Consider the following 20,403-nt stretch of genomic DNA (forward strand, 5'->3'; position numbering starts at 1 on the left):
GATAACAGCAAAACTCCATATGTGGCCGGACCTGCGCCTTGTACAGCGCTAGAATGTGGGCAGGCTTTATTTATTTTAAATATTGTTTTAAAATATATTCACATAGTCATTAGAGATGACCAAAGAAATGTCTGGTTCAAAGCATAGTGTACCCATAAAGTTTCACCGTGTACATAATATATAAAAGAGAAATACCATTACATATATATAGTGACCACTACCAGCAATCAGTGTATAGCGTCTATAAGTATTTTATTATAATCAGGATATTTTATGGGAAATGAAATAAATAACAACAACTATAATTATAACTTCGTGTAATTTATAATAGAATGTGCAAATACAATGTGATATACAAATGAATTTATATAACGCATACTGCATGTCGGTAATACTATCTAATGTAAAATAACAAAAGTAGGTACTTTAATCAAAAACAGTAATCGAACTCATCTAACAAATTAAATGATACTACTTTATTATAATCGAAATAAAAATCTTAGTACAGTCGTTTTTATAGTTCAGTACAGTTCAGCTAAAAGAAGCACGCTGTGACAGTCGTTTGCAAGTTTGTCAGCTTGTGAAAATTAAGGTTCGAAGGACCAAATTGGTATTAATTTATGATGGCCACTTTTATAGTAATATAACAATTATTATGATTTTTTATAACAGCTATCATAGAATGCTACTGATAGCTGAAAATGTTTTTCATAATAAATTAAAAAAAAATACATAATACTAAAGTATTGTAATAACTACTGCCAACTCGAGTAGTTACCCGCATATATTCTCAAGCACCGAGAATACACAGCTACACCTTACAGAATACTTCCCTCAGACAACGTTGATAGCGTAATCAGCTGTAGAGTACGTGGATGCCGTTACGGGTTCACACGGTGCGATTTAAGTTGATCAACTACACAACGAAATCGAAACTATAACAATAGAAGAGTTTGACACAAATGTCGCTTCAAATCCTTGTTGAATCAAATTTAACACGACTGAACCAGAATAAAGTAATAGAACAGTACTTTAACTTCATATAGGAACGCCTGAATCTGCACGCACACATACACACAAGATGTACGGCCGCTAAGCAATCTTGGGAAGACAAAACTATTGCGTACAACGCCGAGTCTAGCCGCTGCCCGATTAACTGCGCCGCGTCGTCAATCTTTTTGTATATGTACCAACCCTAGCGGTCTGTCCAGACGTAGGTATAAATTCCAAGGAGACCGCTGAGTTACCCTACTGTTCTATTACTTATGTCTGTACTGTATACTTCGATCTATTACTTATATCTCTTAGATATTTCTTCTCAATTCTTATACAATATAACTTTTTCAATGTGCCATCTAAACGTGTTCATTCGATTTCGTTTCCGATTTTTCTTGGTCAACTGAAATAGAACCATGTGGACATGCCGTTACCCGTGGTTTATCCATGCAAATATACAAATTTCATAAAAGAAAATCTCAAATTAACAAATACTACATGTTATGATACAAATCTCGCCTGCCAGAAGCAAAAAATGATTTGGAATCATAAGTACCAGTATAGTATAAAAATAGTAGAATACAAGAAAAAGTATCCCATGGTATAAACCGGGTAAAGGTGTTCCGTAAAGAAGTGACGCTGTTAGTAACGGGTACATTCGACGGGAATGAACGACATGCTTCGATTGACAAACATACATATAACTAGAGTTTATCTACAATCCGAATAAACTTCTGTGGGAGCCAGTAACAACAAGGGCCCGTTTACACAACTCCTTTATTTAACCTAAGTTAACTTAAACCACTAAACCACTCACGGGGTACATCAATAAATTTAAATTAACATCTAATCAGAGATCTTTAACCTAGAGTTACATTACCCGACCAAAGCAGACGTCGTCTGTGTAAAACATTCGAATGTCATATACAAAATACTAAACAGTCTTATAAAATAATACAAATTAACCTATACTTAACATGTTTACTTGCAATGTTAATAATAAAAAATAGGACGCAAATCGAGAAAAAATGCATTTAAATAAAGTTGTGTTGCATCGGCTTCACAATAATACTAGTAACATAAGAATGATGACCGCAAGGCAACCAGCCCTATAATGTACACCTAAGAATACTTTAATTGGACTATTAAATACTCTTTTGGCCATTGAACACAGAATTTTGGACGTCACATGACCAACAACGCTACAGATCTGACACGTATACATTTAAAAAATAAATATATTCCTATATAATATTTTATTATGGTAAAGACTGACGAGTCTGCCACATGTTTATAGATACTTCAAGTCATGTTGACGCGCGGCGCTATGTGTGCTTGTTAATAATATGCAACTTTGATCTGTGTGATAATGACGCGGCAGTCGTCGTTACTCGTCAGAGCACTTTCGCACTACATCCGCTCAGAGTCCGATCCGTATACGTAACAAATACAGGTCTAGAAATCTCGGACGGATATTCGGATATCGCTTACGCACTAACATCCTCTGATCCAATTCCAAGCAATTCGGGGACCACTTTTTGGCGTCCGCTATTTTACGCGAACCCACACCAGAGCATTCACGTCGTTGATGAGGAGTCAAGTTCTGGCAATGCTATTGTACATACGAACGCGCAGAACTAAAGAATGCTGGGTACACCGCACCACGCAGTGTTACGGCAACACGACATGCTATTTTAAAATTACTACCGAATGAGTGTGTCAACTTTCGATTTAATTTTACATCACATAAAAGATATTTTGCATACAAAATCACATATGTTAGACAATGTATACCGCAAGAAGAAATGCTTGCAGTCTCGGTTGATGGAAGCCGGATCTAGTGCGTAAAAATAGTTCTTCGACTACTCCGAACCGTGTATTCACGGGTACGGATTGGACGTAATGCGCTCTCACTGTCAGACAGAGCAAAGCTGCCATATTTACAAGTACCCGGATAGAACTACTTAAATGTGATCATAAAAAAATATACTCAAAAATAAAATACATAATTCACCTAAATAAATCTATTTTCCATGATATTATTTCGAAACAAACTGTAATAAATCTAGTAGCCGTGCGTTACCGTAGACACTTACACCTACTTCGTGCCATCTTATGCGAAAACGTAGGTAAGGATGATTAAAATTTTGTTTTCTAAATATATAAGTTGTTTATTTGAAATTTCAACTATGCAATTAAATTTTAGAATTATTTTTTTACGATTAAGGTTAGATAGCTGTACCTGTGTGTTCATTTACGGCTGTTTTCAATAACCTATATATCCTTAGTTTAACTTACTAGAGGTAGTGAAATCTATCCTTTTACGCTTACTTACATTTCAATAACCTATCGACAGATAGCATTGGACTATAACTATATTGGACATATCCATGGATAGATAAGATCTTGTCATTATACGGTGATAGCAATATATCAGTAACTAGAAATACATTATTAAAAACGGTCGTTAATATCGCTATTATAGTGGCGCGCACCAACATGACGATCTGTACCTAGCGGTAAATCGCTCAGAATTTTTGAAAATTCAAAGTTATGAGCGGCACCGCGATTTTCAACTCAGTCATAAGATATTCATAAGCTTTCACACTAACCAACTGTTAGACGGCCGTAAACGAATATACAGACGAGCTGACAGCTCGACAATTTTGATTGTCAATGTGTTCGTTAAGCTACTGGTTCAATAGTCAAAATACTAAAGCGCTTATTACACTTCACTCAATTTAGTCGTTTAAATTCAGAAGTAGCTTTAGAAGCAAATTAGAAGCTTCTGATCGCACTGTCTAAAAATTAGTCGTATCAGTAAGATTTCTCTTTAAAATTTCATTTCTTTAATATCCCAAGCCCTGCTGACAAAAACTATCTCTGAAACTTGCTTAGGCTATAAGTATTATTCGGGAACATAAAACGTCCTCCACGCACGAAGAGCCACTAGCGACTGAAATCAGTAACTTAACGCGATCACACTTTCCTAAATGCGTTTCTAATCAGACTTCTAAATGATTCAGTCAGTCAGAAACTACACTTAGTTCTGAATTTAGGATGCTAGCTTGCTGAATGGGATTGTACTTATCTAAATTCACTAATCGACTGAATTCAGACGACTAAATTCAGTGAAGTGTAATAAGCGCTTAAGGAGCTAAGTGTGGCTGATTGTTTACGACTTGTCAACAACACAGATTCAACACAGTACTTCTCTGTCGCACGCATTGTTTGTTTAATCGCTAGTATATTGTAACTTTACAAGTCTATCATGGTCATCTTGCAACCTCCTACAGTAAACTAACTAGCCTCTACGGAAACTGTTATCCAACTCTGTAACACTAAACGTTAACAATAAAGCAATTCTATAAAAAAAAATCGATTGTGACATGAGTGTCCCGCGGCGCTAAAGACCTGTAGTAGCGCGGTAGGGACCAAAAAGTCATTCATCCGACGTAGATATTACTAGCGGTGTCCTCCGTAAAACGGAAAGTACCAACCAACTATGTAGTGGTTTAAATATATAAACGTACATCTGAATTTGCTCTGAACCGTTATATATGATGTAGTACACAAAGAAGAAGTATCGAGCCGATCGGACATGACTTGATCGTAGATGATTCGCGCCGCTCTGAATTCGGTTAAATGGAAGGAGCTAGGACTGGAAGCGCCCGCCCATAGTCCGAACAGTGCTCCATGTGAAAAACTGAATTTGTACTGTCTAGCCTTACTTAGCACACCAAGCTAATTTGGCCATCTCTTCCACTGATTCCTCTTCCAGTAACCACGAAACTGAACTTAGCTCATCATATCGACACCGTGTATTTCTATACAGACTGGCAATTTGGGGAACGTCAACAAAAGATTTTAAGGCAGTGGACGCGCAAACCCGTGTAAGTTATGTTTAAAAGAAGCTGAGATGGAATGTACAAACTGCCTCACATGTAAGTACATTCGAAAGAGCAGAGGTCATTTTACAATAAATACCCATATTTTTAATATTCCACTTATACAGTGATTATTTACAATTGATACAACAACAAACTGCGGATTGCACGTTTTGGCTTTAGTTTATGAATCAACGTTTCTCGAACACAAAAATTTGAGACTTCAAAGCCAGGTAGCTTAAAAGTAAAAAAAACCTCTTCACCCATTTTTAAGTTACCAACGAGACCCAAGCCAAGAACAAAATATTTCAAATCAGTCTAAAAACGGCGAGAAATACAAATTGAAAAGTTCTTATTTAAGTCATTCAATAAAACTCGACCGCCAGCGCCTCAAAGGCATAAAAAAAAACTTATTTTCTCAAAATTGATTCCTTTAGAATTCTTTTGCATATCATTGCCACCACGTTGGCCTACCATCCAGTGAACCCAATGATTTTCGCTTGAATTTATTTTAAAAACATCATGAGTTATAGACAAATCAAAACCATAACTAAACCTGCGTGAATCAGCGCTAGTAGGGAATATGGTACACTTACTGTAGAGGTCTGAAGTACCCTATCTATAAATCAAATCGAAATCAATTTATGTAGGTCAAGAAAATCAAACTTATGAATGTCAAGTCTTCTTTTCTTTTACATTTAACGGCGGAGTCATATTAGGGTGGTGCTACAGTAGCTAGCAAGTATGTAAAATTTAAAGCGAGCACCATATTTGATATTATTTAAAATAAACGTAAAAAATCAAAAATATTTTGGTGTGACAAATCAAATTAAGATTATACTTATTCATTTAGGTCGAAGAGATAACGAGTGAACGTCAAAAGTGCTTTTACCTTCTAAGACCAGTGGGAGGCTCCTTAGCACAGGAAGCCGGCTAGATTATGGGTACCACAACGGCGCCTATTTCTGCCGTGAAGCAGTAATGTGGAAGCATTACTGTGTTTCGGTCTGAAGGGCGCCGTAGCTAGTGAAATTACTGGGCAAATGAGACTCAACATCTTATGTCTCAAGGTGACGAGCGCAATTGCAGTGCCGCTCAGAATTTTAGGGTTTTTTGAGAATCCTGAGCGGCACTGCATTGTAATGGGCATGGCGTATCAATTACCATCAGCTGAACGTCCTTCTCGTCTCGTCCCTTTTTATCATAAAAAAAAAGACCATTACGGAAATGGTTGGGCTTTAACGAGAATAAAGGTACGGACAGACGTGCTCATTACTAGCACGAAAGCATGCTTTTATTGAGCATGTGCTCATTAATCAATCGACGTTTGATTTTCGAGCATGCTACCTGAGGCGCGGGTAGAAGGGGGCTTGCTCCGAGCGCGTCTGAACAGGTTTGCTTATTAGCATGCTATTATCGATTTGACCTCGATCCGCGGCGGGCGACTGTTTTTGCGTCAAATTAAAATAAAAACGAAAATTGAACCCTCAATATGTCGCGTTGGGGACAAGAAAGAACTTTGCTGTTTGTGTCACATTATCGAAGTTGCGAATAACGGCGGAACACATATTCTCCTTTATATAAAAATAATATTGCACGAAATGCTTATTAATGAGTAGGCTAACTTTAAGCATACTCATTAACGCTTTTTTAAAGCACGTCTGTCCGTACCTCAAGTGAAACAAAATACACATTGACAACAATCTTTTAAATCAACATTCAAAGCTTCATCGTTTTAGAAATTATTTCAATTACTATCTATAGTGCAACAAAAATACTCAAATGCCATAACTTACAAGAGTTAAAGTATAAATTAATTAAATAACGCTAGAAAATCTGACGTTATCTTGTAACGCTAGAAAATCTGACGCTTAGCTCGAGTAGACAGCCCGCGCTTCGCTTTAAAAATACAAGAGTTATTGAGTGCAGCAGTTATATCAATCCACACACTGTATCGTAACTATTTTCATTACCAACAATATCAAATTCTTCAACAGCATTTCACAGCATGAACAATGTCTATATTAATACAATTACCTCTTGCTACTGTAGCGCCACTCTGGCGGGATTTGGAACTATTATTCAGAGCTCAATAGCAATATAATTATCATTAAACTGCATGATACTATCACGCAAGTTAAGTCTCTTTTGAGAGAAAATAGTTAATATACACAGGCAGGTGACAGAATATAAACTATGAGACATTAATACTCTAATATTTAAAACTATTCTAACTTACAAATAGACGTTTACAGGAATGTTATAATAATTAATAACAGCAATTTCTAATAGTATTGTTCGTTTTAGTAGTAAGTCCTTGCTTATAGATAGATAAAGGAACAAAAGTCTTTATTACATTTACATTATGGCACATATTTCTATAGCTTGTGACGATTTTCAATAGTAGTTCGGTTACGAATACCTAAATAGGAGTTACTTTTTGGCATAAACTGTTTAAATAACATAGTATACAGAATTTTCAGTAGTCAATAAAGGTAATTTATCAAAAGAGAGCATATTAAAGAATCCCTAAAACATATATCCATACAGTATTAGATTAAAGAAGTTATATAAATAGTATCTCAAAAGTCACAACACTTCATAACACATAAAATATGTCTAAAGAATCGGATTTAAAAAATTCACACAATCTGGTATTAGTGTTAGAATGTTATAGATTTTTATAAAAACGATAAATTTGTAAAAGTATTTCGCCACAAATACAATTACCTAGATATTCAATGTCATTTGATATCATTTCTAATCTATCTCATATATTTGCTATGTAAAACTCTATTATAATACTTATTTACTACTGTGTTTTATATTCACAGTACCTACGGTTTAAATTCACACTACAACGCGTTGTAGATTTTGAAATAACAGAATCAGGCCAATTTCTTCAGTTAATACACGCGTTCTTATTACAAAGTGTGGCATATACTCATCGAAATTGCATTAAAAATATTATATCGAATATAATATTATAAATTAATTATACTATACACTGGCATAAACATCTCTGTATGACAGTAAAATAGTCTAACCTACTTAATATGTTATGAACATACTTTGTCCGAGCGGGAACGCTATATCGACAATACCGCTCCCTCATTTAGTAATATAATTTATAATATGTCCAACATTAATTTATAGGGAAATTTGTTCAAAAATAAAGTTTGTACCAAGGTACCTACCTTATTGGTATTGTCTGGAGAATTATTATTTAAATTAATTCGAACGAGAATGAACCGACTACTCTCCTTAAATATCGTTCGTGTCTCAGGAGTGAGTAGTTAAACTGTATACCTAAGTGTACAACTCCAACGTAAAATTGAATGTAAACCTATCGATAGCGCGGTCAAGGGATATAATACATAGCCCATTTCATGATCTAATTCCGCTTAAGATTCTGTTATATCGAGTTGCCATTCGGATTTTATGTTTCTAATAGTATTATTGAAGAAATGGATTACAAATTACAGCTCTACAGATAAATTTTATGTTTACTTTTTTATTATCCAACAAAACTGCTTAATTATGTGACGTAAAAACCCACGATTTTATTTACCAATATTATAGCCGAAGATAAGTCCAAAATAAATAAAAACTATATATGTAAATGCCCGTAAATTCTCAGCGACTGTCACTTCTAAGTAATTTTTTGTCGAAAAATTTCGGTGGGGAAAACAGGTGAGATCAACCTTTTTCCTGACAACGCTAACGTTAAATGTATCGGTAAACGTGAATTGAAGTACGAATGTCAATTGGAATAATCATTAGCCGGTAAGGCCGTCAGAAATATAAGACTTATTCAATAAACATGATCTTTGTCGTAAGTGTAATACCTCAATGGTAAATAATAGTTTGTCCCAGTTGCAAATAGGATTAACATTGCGGGCATTCGTTTATTCTTGTGTGCTAGATGGCATGATGTGTGGAAGTCTTGTCACCGCGGAGCAGAAATAATTTCGATCAGTGACCTTATATCTCAATCGAATGACGACCACGTACCGGAATACGCAGTGTTGGTAGGCCCCCTACAACATGGAACAAAATCGCCGGAATACCGGTCGTCATGGAGATTTTTGAGTTAGGCCTATGTCCAGCAATGGACGTCTTCCGGCTGATGAAGATGATGACCTTCTAGGTGAGCGTATATTTACGCTTGCGTAGTCAGTATAAAGACTATTGGCAGTTCAATGACCGAAAATCATTCTGATTCGCGACAGTTGTATAGCGCAATGTTGTGTTATGTATTGTGTGATCGCGGGCAATGGCACCGCGGGCATGCGTCGGGTCAGGCGGTCACTTTACGAGGCTGGACAGCGAGCGGGATTTCAGTGTCGGAGAGTGCGAGCCCGCGGCACACGCGAGCGCGCCTCGAACGCCGCCTCGAGCCGCGACGCTCGCGTTCATTGCCTGATATTACAAGCAAGGAAATGATTACCACATCCGTACGTAGACACTTCACTATACTTCACTTCGGCATACGATTCCCAAACCCGTATAACAAGACGATCACTGCAAGATTGCCGTGGAATACTGTCGCGTTAGGCCTATCGCACATGACACACTTTCTGTGCTACCGAGTCTGCGGCAGACCTGTGCGACCTATTTCACAGAATCAACGCACACGACGTCACTTTCGGTCATCTGTATGTAGAGATGTACACGCGATGGTAGTACAGAGATTTCGGTGTATTATTTCGTAATTGAGATAAAAAAATAAGATGACATCTCTATATTGGGTTCATCACAATTTTCTTTTTAAATTTCTGTCATGATACTCTGCCAAAAATGTATCATACAATGCTGGTCTGTTTAATATTTCTTGAACAAACATTGTTACATTGATGTCTAGCGCCATGATACACGTCAATCACTAGCAAGTGTAGACTACAGACTAAAGAGAGCGTCGTTTGCGTTAGCGCGTATTGACGCAAACGTTTATTTTTTGGCACACTTTTTGTACGGTGCGGTGCGGCGCGGTCTGTCAGATCTACGAGAATATTTTGTGTATCAGACTTTAGCGCGTCGTATGCGGTACTTCATATATAATTCTATCGGTTTTATTATCACAGACTAAGAAGTGCGTCACGGATAGTGTGTCATCTGTGATAGGCCTTAGTGAGACCCGCTTAACACGGACAAGATGGCCGCCATTTACAGTAAGCGACGGCATCTTGAAATGAACGACTCGTATATATTAAATAAACGGTATATACTCAGACAGTTGAAAATTGGAACATTCGGCTGTGTGACGATATCGTAAAGTACCACATACCATGAGTTCTTAGACTAATGTCACTTACTATACGGAGCTTGTTTGTAAAGTAATAAATGGTATTGAAGTTATCATGTTTTTAAAAATTGTTTTGTCGTCACAAATAGATACTATTGCAACACCAGGGCAATACATAAGCGTTGCCGGCTTTTGATATATTTACATTTTTAGACTTACTACCGACCAAAAATGGTGATTAATAAGTTCCGCATAGGAAGCGTGTGAGATAATTTAAATGTACAAAGCTAACTTAACTTATATCAAAAGGCATGCTATGATGAGGATCTCGTGCATTGAATTATCGGGAGGGAAGGGAGTACGGCATTTATTGATGTAACCAATACCGTTAACGTAATTGTAGCAAAAAAAATACAAGTACCAGAAGGGCTACTGAAACTTAGGATCCCTTCTGTGTAAACCTTTGTCATCGGGGAACGACAAATGCAGTCAGCGACGAGGCGATTTTTTTTTAAAGTGAAAAATTCTTTGGTCGCGTTGGGCACTTTTTGGTAGAGAAAAATCTTATGGGTTCTATATAAAGTTAGACACTTTTTGGATGGGTGAAATTTCGAGAGTTCGCGTCACCGAAATGCTTATAGCAGTATATCTGTAGCTATACAGCTGACTGATTGTGCAACATTAGTGCTGTGTATATCTTATAAGTGAAATTGAATGGATTTAGTGAAAAGTTCGATGTGTATACAGAAATACTATGTACTGTTGAAATGGTAGTTTTTTTATTAATATATTATTGAAAATACTTTTATAAAATAAATTGAAATTAATTACTTAATTGCAAATCATGAACCTAAATCTCGTAATAACAAAAATATTAATACACAAATAACTTCAAACAAAAGCAGCCAACAACTAACAAATACAAAATTAAAAAATGATAGTTCGGAAATCATTCAACTTTATAACCGAGATAGTGTCTTATACTAAGGGAAAGTAAAATTAGCTATGTTCTATTTATAATTTCCGCTTCAATATATCTTATATTTTATAAACAACCGTGTTAGAATACTTAGTTTCTTAGATAATACTTATAACACAGCGAAGACTTACCACCCAAAAGTACACGACATCTGCCTGTCTTGGAAGTATTTATGTCTGTATTTGTTATAATTTATTTAAAAGTAACCTCAACCACCATTAACTTACCGTGGACATAAAAATTAAAAATAAATCACAACATACCAATACACAGAATATTAGATTTCGAAAAACCTTGCCAGTTGCAACAAACATTTTTCACATAATAACATGCTACAAGAAACCAAATACATGTTTTTCTAGTTGCATTAACATCTATGTACATCGATTAAAGTATAAGCCTCGGATCTTGAGCGGTGAGAGAAACCAACCAAACCTATTATAGACACGTATATAGTCGTGTCGATTATTGACATCACTCAACATCCGAGCTATTTGTATCTATGTAAAATAAAAAACATTTACGTACTAAACAAACATATATGATAAACGCATGCAAACCAGATACGAACCAATCGATACAAACAAAACAATACACAGGCTTAAGCGAGGCCCCAAAAGCTTTAATACTGTGTTATTATTATTAGAATTAAAATAGTGACTTTTCACCCGACACATAACAACATGATCATAATACAGAATATCTGACAGACCGAGAAATTTCCAATCTCTATCCTATAATGTAACTCAGTTGTGACACAAATACTGTCAGACATTTTCGGCGCCACCTCCACGAGCGAGTTGGTTTTTTGGTTGACTATGACTACTTAGAACGTGCCTCCACACGGCATTGTAATCGCGGCGATACTGCGAGTGGCTAAATGCAACCCAAAGCAAACGTCCTCGCAACGCATTCGCCGCCGAATGTGTTAAAAATTACTAACGAAATGATTGTTCCACGAATCATCGCTGTCGGAATACAAGCCGCCTCGAGATATCATCGACGATCGATCAAAATACATTCGCTCGTGGAGGTAGCGCCTTCGAATTAGATGGGGGAGAGATATGACATTAACACAAATAAAAACGATGCCATGTGTCAAGGATGAGAGCCATCGCATGTTGCGGTCCCGCCCACGAAGCGTACACGAACACAGTACCGTTGCGACAGGGCGCGGAGTGCGGACGCTTAAAACAAAAACTCTAGACAGGCAACAAGCACGTATAGCGCCGTGCTCTCGTTGCGAGTGTTGTGTGGTGCGGCGCAGCGAGCGGGGACGGCGGGGGCGGCGGGGGGGCGAGCGGGGGGCGTACCGGGGCGGGGCCGTGACGTGTCCATCGACGCGGCCGGCTGCAGGAACCATTCCGAGCGCGTCCGCATCCGCGCCCGCTGCCGCTCGTGTACCTACATACCACCCACCACAAAATCACCCGCCAGCCTCACCCAGGGGGGCAATTCTAATTAACGCTTTTATTTATTTATTGGTCTACCAGCGATTTTATATAAAAATATTTCTTAAACAATTAACAATTTAAATTACATGTGCCAAATCATTTAAAGGTAAACACTACATGCTCATTTCGCTTTCTTTGCCTTTGAACCTTTTTAAGCTATTGCATAGCTTCTATCGCGGGCCTTGAGCGTGGGGACCGAATCCAGAAATTCCGTAACGAAAATAACCCCTACCACTTACTTCCTAGATCTATATAGATATTTCACCACGGTCATTACAGTTGCCGTGGAACAGCGGTTATCACGACGTATGCTTTTATGCAGAAGGTCTTGATTTTTTTAATTTCTTTATTTTTTTTATCACGTTTTTTAAATTTTTATTATTATGACAAGCATTTTTATTTAGTTTCACCCGTCTCGTTGTCTGTCTGTAATCAAATCTTGCGAGTAAAATTTTACTCACTTCCCGTTTGCTTTTTTTTAAATTAATTTTATCAAAAAAAATACATTAATACAAAAAATAAATAATTATAATTGAATAAGTTGATATTAAATGCTATGCAATAGCTTCACCGCGGCAGTCCCCGAGTGCCACACGACTTTTTTTTTATTAAATTATGGCACTACTAACTTCGTCGATGTGTAACCTAAACAAAATAGAGGAGGGTCACTACCGATACTTGGATTAGATTCGTTCGTTTAAGATATTTCGTATCGGAGAAAGAGAGTAGACCCCTTAGTAGTAAAAAGTAATTCGCAAATCGTTCGCCAGTGCCGTGGCTTACATCTTACATATTCTATTATCGCTATCAAGTAGTAATAGTTATAATTAAACTCCTATTGACGTTTCAACAAAGCGAAATTCCAATATGTTGCTAACAGATGTTCCTCAATCGTTGCCCGTACGATATATTTGTTTATATATATATAAAATGAAAATGGTCTTTGTTTGAGGTTCTTTCAAGCCTAAACCACTGATCGTATCGACATGAAATTACCACCATTCGATGCGAAATTTATCCTAGATGATTTATGCCAACGTTCCTTCATTAATTTATTTCCTTTTAAATATCGCCCAACACAGCGGACGGGAACGACTAGTATTAGGTATATATCTATTTGCTTTACTCAGCTTCTGGCAAGCTTTTAGAATTGCCCCCCTTGAAGGAAATACTGGATTCACGATTTACCCTTAATACACACACACGGAAAGCTTAATGTAACCCTTGAGTACATTTTCTTTACTGAAATTAGAGACGAGACGAGCAGGACGTTCAGCTGATGGTAATTGATACGGCTTGCCCATTACAATGCAGTGCCGCTCAGGATTTTTGAAAAACTCAAAAATTCTGAGCGGCACTAATAACGGCATAAGATGTTAAGTCTCATTTGCCCAGTAATTTCTCTAGCTGGCTTGACTTCAAGAACAGAAGCCTGCTATAAGGTATATAATATTATGTTGGTGTCAGCGTTTTTATATTCACCTCGTTGGCTATTTTCAATGAATAACTTTGAATAACTCAATTAATAAAAAATAACAAACGAAGCAATCCGTGTGTGTATATCCTTTAACAATATCAGATATAAAATGTTATAATACAATGCAAGTGTTTTATTTACGATTGATGAGCATATGAAATTCCTTATAAAATATATTTAAATCAACACAATATAAATATCCAAACAGTAGAACTGTCGTTCGCGATGAAACTACGCATCGTAAAGTAATAAAATATTCGAGGATTTGTTGTTTTTTTTTCATGAAAGGGACGGGCAAACAATCTGACGTTAGATAACCCGATGAGATACAGGAGTGTACGCGAGTTTTTATGGTACGTAAGTTATTAACAAAAACAAAGTTATTGTATATTTACATATTTTTGAGCAAAAACCGCCTAAGGGTGCTTACATAAAGAAACACGTTTCCGGTACAGACAAATCTGTACGGGTCGGTGACCAATGGGCGCAGGTATAATCTATATATACTTATAAAAATCAATTGCTGTTCGTTAGTCTCGCTAAAACTCGAGAACGGCTGGACCGATTTGGCTAATTTTGGTCTCGAATTAATTATGGAAGTCCAGAGAAGGTTTAAAAGGTGAATAAATAGGAAAATGCTGTTAAATTAAATAAAAACAACAAATTGTTTTTCCTTTGATGTGTCCATACATAATTTCTATGAGAGAATTTATTGACGCACGGTTTGACAGTTCTGCTGTGAAACAATTTCATTACGACAGCAGGGTGCATATTATACGAAGTAGTTTTTGATGTTATGATATATTATTGACAAATTCATATAAAAACATTATTTTATTTATTATTTACAGAACAACGTCTGTCGGGTCAGCTAGTATTTCAATATAATCTGTACACTCACTTATAAAGAAACAGGTTGTAACTTGTCGGTGCCGACTACCTGGACCGAGCCATACGGGTTTCAGCATTTACTGGTGCTGGTCCGACGAGCCGGAGGCCATGATTGTCACTACGGATAGATTTATCTGTTTCTTTATGCTGTACCGATCGGTAACCACCTGTACCGGAAACCTGTTTCTTTATGTAAGCACCCTAAGGGTTCTATTTCACCGGGACACCATGGCGGCGCAACCAGGCGCAGCTACCAACAAAATATTTTATTTTTATTTTATTTTATTTGGGACACAAAAAAATTACACACTAGATGATTACATTAGAGGAAGAAATAACATAAGTAGTACTAAGTGCATAACCAACGGCAATGTCCACGGGTTACTATATAAGTGTTAGGTAACAAGAAAGAAAAGTAGTTATTACAAACAGATGTTACTCACAATATTATTATGATGTTACATATAAGTCTCAAATGAGAATATTTAATTTCATAACAATGAGATTTCAATTTAATTAAATAACATTAATTAAGTTGATGCTGTTTCAATGTGCTCTAAAATATACACAGCTCTAAGGGCAGTTACTCATCTGGTGTCCGCAACCAATTTGGTTGCGCTACCATGGACGCGTCATGACTCTGGTGTCTATGTGGTATCCCGGTGTAACATAACCCTTACACTTCACAGCGAAAACATTTAAATCATGACTTGCTAATGTCAGCGGTCACTTGTTTACGATTTGAATCTATTCCTAACATTTAAAAACATTCAACGCGACTCCGTATTTCAAAGACAATCATTTTCAGGTGTCTTAATAATCAATAATTGAATTTTTATCAAATAATTTAATATCTAAGTACTACTATGTAGGCATTTATATTGTGCGACAGTATTTGCAGATTCTTTCATATGTCGAATTAATTAAAAGGGCATTAGTAATATCATTTAGTAATAATTAAAAAAAAGTTAGCTGCCTGTGCTAATGTTAGTCTCACACAAGAAATTATAATAACCCAACACCAACACCTTTTATAGTTAGAGAAAGTAGAAATATCATGAATTGCACACAAAACTAACTACGATACTTTGGAAACAGGATATCAATTATTATTTAATAATGAGGTAATATGTACTGCGTACACGAGAAGACACTGACCTGTATAAATACCACTAGACAGGCTGTTCCATATGTTTGACAGCAATGTTTTTGTGCCTATTTGAAGCGCCACTCGCGAGCGCCCAGAGAACTAATTTTGACGTATAATAGAAATGGCTGCGAAGGAACGTACAATACTCTGAAGTATTTTTGCATTTTGAATTAATTTCGTTCGTTTTCCGTGTTATTTATACTTCAACAATCAATGTAATATAGTACACAATTTATTTTTGTAAATAGTTTCCCACCACCTATCGATGTTTGCTGAGGTTGTCATCACTAGTTTTAGTACTGCAGACTCTCACTACATGGCCAACAGCGCCAAAATGGCGAACATCAAACAGGCACAAAAGCACTTTGACAGCCGCTAGTCCACGTTTGGCCCACTTTCGTCTAGTCTCCCCTACAATTTGTTCGGAATGTCTTCTCTAGAACGTAGCACATATTATCTCAATGTTATTCAATCAATACGAAGTAATATCGCTTGATATTTTCTTTAATTATTGATTCAATTTTAAAATGTTAAAAATACGAATTTATTCCGCTTTCGTTTCCAGTTCGCGTTGACTTGGAAACTATGATATGATATAATAGGAACCTAGGCAACATCTTTCATGCGTAAACATTACAAAACATATACAATTTCAATTTAAGAATAAAACTGTAACTGATTTACAAAAAAAAGTGTTCACCATTTAAAACGATATATCCCTCAGTGTGTGCTAGAAGGCAAATATATACATTTTACACCTACCCGCACAAAGTTTCATTTATTTGCATTTCACAAATTGTTAAAAATACAGTGTAATAACTGATTAATATTGTTAATTGAAGTCATTAATTATTAATATTATTCAATCTAATAAGCCTGAGATTTCATCTAGATACTTAGAAAAAAATATATAATTATATTATGTTTAAAAAAAGAACTTAGTTTCAAATAGACCTAAAAGCAGGTTGCTCGGAATCGATTGAAAAATTTGAATAAATCTCTTTTATTTACAAACATATCCCCAAAGTTGTAATGAAAGAAATGTGAACCTTATATACCATATCAATAAAGACTAGTATCAAACGCAGTGACAAAGACTTCCATACTTTTTGGTCCAAGTATGTGGAAGTAATACATACTATAAGAATATACATCGTTCGTTCGTGAAGTATTTACGTCGAAAGTTACATACTTTTTTTGGGAAATACTATTATCGATTTTTATTGTTATAACACTAAAAATAAGGTATTGTTTGTAACTAAATCTAGTAGGCTTCATGAGATACATAATAACTTTAAGGGTAAATGTGCATTTTGTAATAAAGTCCCAGCCACTGTTCAAATATTATCTATAAATAAATTTAAATGTTTTATAAACAAAATGGCTAATAGCTCGTAAATCCAACTACTCCACAGCTGAATATCTAAGTGATCCGACAGCCTGGGACTGGATTAACATTATTTTATAGCAATAGCAATGACAATACAATATTGTATATTTCATAAAGAGAGCAAAAAAAGAATGCTGGGAGATTATTTTGCTCCGCTTCTTTTCTCTCAGAGCGCCATTTGTTTCCGAAGCGGTAGTAGTATCTAGTATATTAGAAAAGACATCAAAAAGAAATCTAAAGGAATCAAATTTGAGAAAATAAATGCCGTTTATGTTTTTTTATGCCAAACTGAGCTAAGCATTTTGATTTTAGTTTTGTAAAAGTTTTCTTTTTAGTTTTTAAAATGTTAACTTGTTTGTGAATTTTAAAATTTTTTTTGATAAAATCTCTTATGGTCTGGTCTTATTTGCTTGATATAATTATAAATTTTGTGTTCACTGATCGCGCTCCCTTACGGCCGTTCCCAATATTCAGTCTATCTCCCGTTGTGGCCTACTTGAGATAAAAATCGTAACTATCCTTGACTTTTCTGTCCCAATAAACTTATCGACGGAATCTCACCTTATCCGTACACGCTGTCTGTCAATGGGATGACGTATAGCTTACCAGCGATAGAAATTTGTATGGAAATTGCAATTCAGGCGTCCCAATGTAAAGCGTTAAGAATGACTTATCGGGTATATTGGGACAACTTCAGATTATTGACAGCTAATAAGTGACAGTAGAAGGTAGTAATTTATCTCTATCAGTAGATAGTATATTGGGAACGGCCGTTAGTCTACTCGATCGCTTTAGCCAAGATGCCGAGAATGACAGCTCAGTATCTTTAAATACCCACAAAATAAAATGCTTAGCGCGCCTAAGCCTCGGTTTCACCAATGGCACTTCAAACTGAGTTCAATAAAACTCAGTTTTACATAAACGAGTTCAAATGACAGCCTTGATCTCGATTAAACACAAAGCGATTTCACCAATACCTTTTGATTGTGTTGACGTAAACTAAAATTCAAATTCAAAAACACTTTATTCATGTAGGTCACAAAAATGACACTTATGAATGTCAAAAAAAATATATAAATATTGTTTCTTATTGAATTTACCGCTACTTCGTAAAGGGTTGAGCTAATGAGAAGAAGTAGCAAGAAACTCATTGCCACTCTTTTAAGTCAAGATTTACATTTTAGTTGTTTTACAAATCATTTCAATTACAATATATGCAAAGTGACGCAACAAAAATACTCAAAAGTCAAAAACTGAAAGGCTTACATGAGTAAGTCAAAAAAAGAAATAAAAGTAAATTAATACTTATAAACACAAGAGTTATTGAGTATAGTAGATGCATCAATCTACACATACCGTAAATAAATAGAGGCATTATGTGAGCATTTCATAAAATAAAATATATATAACTGATAATCATAAATTATAGAATGTATCAAATACCTGTCAAAACTGTCATCGATGAGTATGAACAAAATCAAAATTGTAAAATTGTTGTAAAACGACAGTGATAGCTCTTGAACGCGATCAAATATTTTGATCGTCCAAAATTCGGCGGTCAGCATTTAAACGCGTTTAGACATTATCTGCGTTTAGTTTGTCTTGGTTAAATCCGAATTGAATCTGTTAACTCGTTTACTCGCGTAATCTTAGTTCAATGTGTTCTAATCGCGGTTTACTTCAATGGTGAAACCGGGGCTAAATTTGTTTTCACTTCAAATACAGTTATATTTTCCTACAACATGAACATTTTGGGCGGCCGATTTCGTTTCTTCAATCGCAAACCTAAAGTGCGCGCCGAGATTGATTACCTATTTTAACATTATGCATTTTAATTCTTTAACCATCATGGGAAGACTTCGGTATTTGTATGAATATGATACATAAGTCTTGTCTTTACTACATGGCTTTGGAAATTAAGATAGAAATCAATGGTATTAAGAAATCTTGATTCCTAAGTTTTGTTATATAACAGACACTAAAACCGGTAGATAACCATTTGGACCAAAAATGTATGAACCGTGAAATTAAAAAGATGTAATAATCGATTCCGAACAAACGTCTAGCAGAATTGCGCTTATTTTGTTGTCATTATGAGGGTAGTTAGAAAAAATCGGGTGTCATACCTGAGGTAAGTACGAGAGGCTCTTGGTACTCTCGGCGTATTTGTTGATAGCCCTCAATTCCTCGAGGGTCATGTGGGGGCTGGAGTTGCTGCATGTGGACTGAGATGAGGAGCTCATTGAAATCTGGAATGATCGTAATGCCACTTAGACCGCATATTTAAAAAAAAAGACAGTTGTGGGGTTTTATAAAGCCACGATGCAAGTGAAACTTTTTAAACAATATAACATATTAGTATCAGCATAGAAAAAAAACAATTTATATTATGCTTTAGGTACAAATTCATAAAATTAAATTATAATGCAATAAAAAAAACCTTTGACTGTTTTGGGGTTTGAACCTACTCTCACACTCGTGAACCGGAGCTTAAATTTGGCCTTAGACCGCGCGGCTAAACTGACTAGAAATCAGTAGTTGAAATTAATAATACAACTTCACCCCTACTACAATCGGCCGCGAAGTACCGATTGTAGTGCGATATGAGCGAAAGAATTTGACTCCTCTTCCATAAAAGAAACTATGAGAATTTATCAGGAAGTGATGATCGCCGCCCAATTTATCTTGAAACCCTTCAGGAATCACAAATGGCATAGCTAACACATGCAATTTGCACCTTCCGGTATATTCAAATTCAAATATTCTTCATCACAAAATAACTTGATAATAATGGTCGCAATAAAGTCCTGTTGACTTTATTGCTATAATTATTTTTATATATATCTAGATTGCAGGTCCAATCATAAAAAGCGATAGTAACCGCTGTAAAAAGTAAAAATGGAGCTGTACACACTCCGGAGGGATCCCAACCAT

General features: G+C 35.8%; 2 protein-coding genes across 3 annotated transcripts in view; one reads left to right on the forward strand and one right to left on the reverse strand.

Moving 5' to 3' along the window:
• Positions 1-20,403, forward strand: part of LOC126976118 (guanine deaminase) — a 338,523-nt gene that overhangs the window by 25,210 nt on the left and 292,910 nt on the right. The gene's annotated exons all lie outside the window — the stretch shown is intronic.
• The window catches only part of LOC126976057 (rho GTPase-activating protein 20), a 67,718-nt gene continuing 47,615 nt past the window's right edge, over positions 301-20,403 (reverse strand). The window contains exons 10-12 of one of the 2 annotated variants that reach the window (XM_050824203.1): positions 19,596-19,718; positions 12,421-12,511; positions 301-9,305 (exon numbers count right to left, since the gene is read on the reverse strand). In XM_050824203.1, the coding sequence (XP_050680160.1) occupies positions 9,184-9,305; positions 12,421-12,511; positions 19,596-19,718 (336 nt within the window). In that variant the 3' untranslated portion in view covers positions 301-9,183. Of the gene's footprint in view, positions 9,306-12,420; positions 12,512-19,480; positions 19,719-20,403 lie in introns of those variants that run through there. The other variant, XM_050824224.1, reaches the window with a different exon arrangement.

Source organism: Leptidea sinapis, chromosome 2, assembly GCF_905404315.1.
Source record: "Leptidea sinapis chromosome 2, ilLepSina1.1, whole genome shotgun sequence".
NCBI classification, from domain to species: Eukaryota; Metazoa; Arthropoda; class Insecta; order Lepidoptera; family Pieridae; genus Leptidea; species Leptidea sinapis.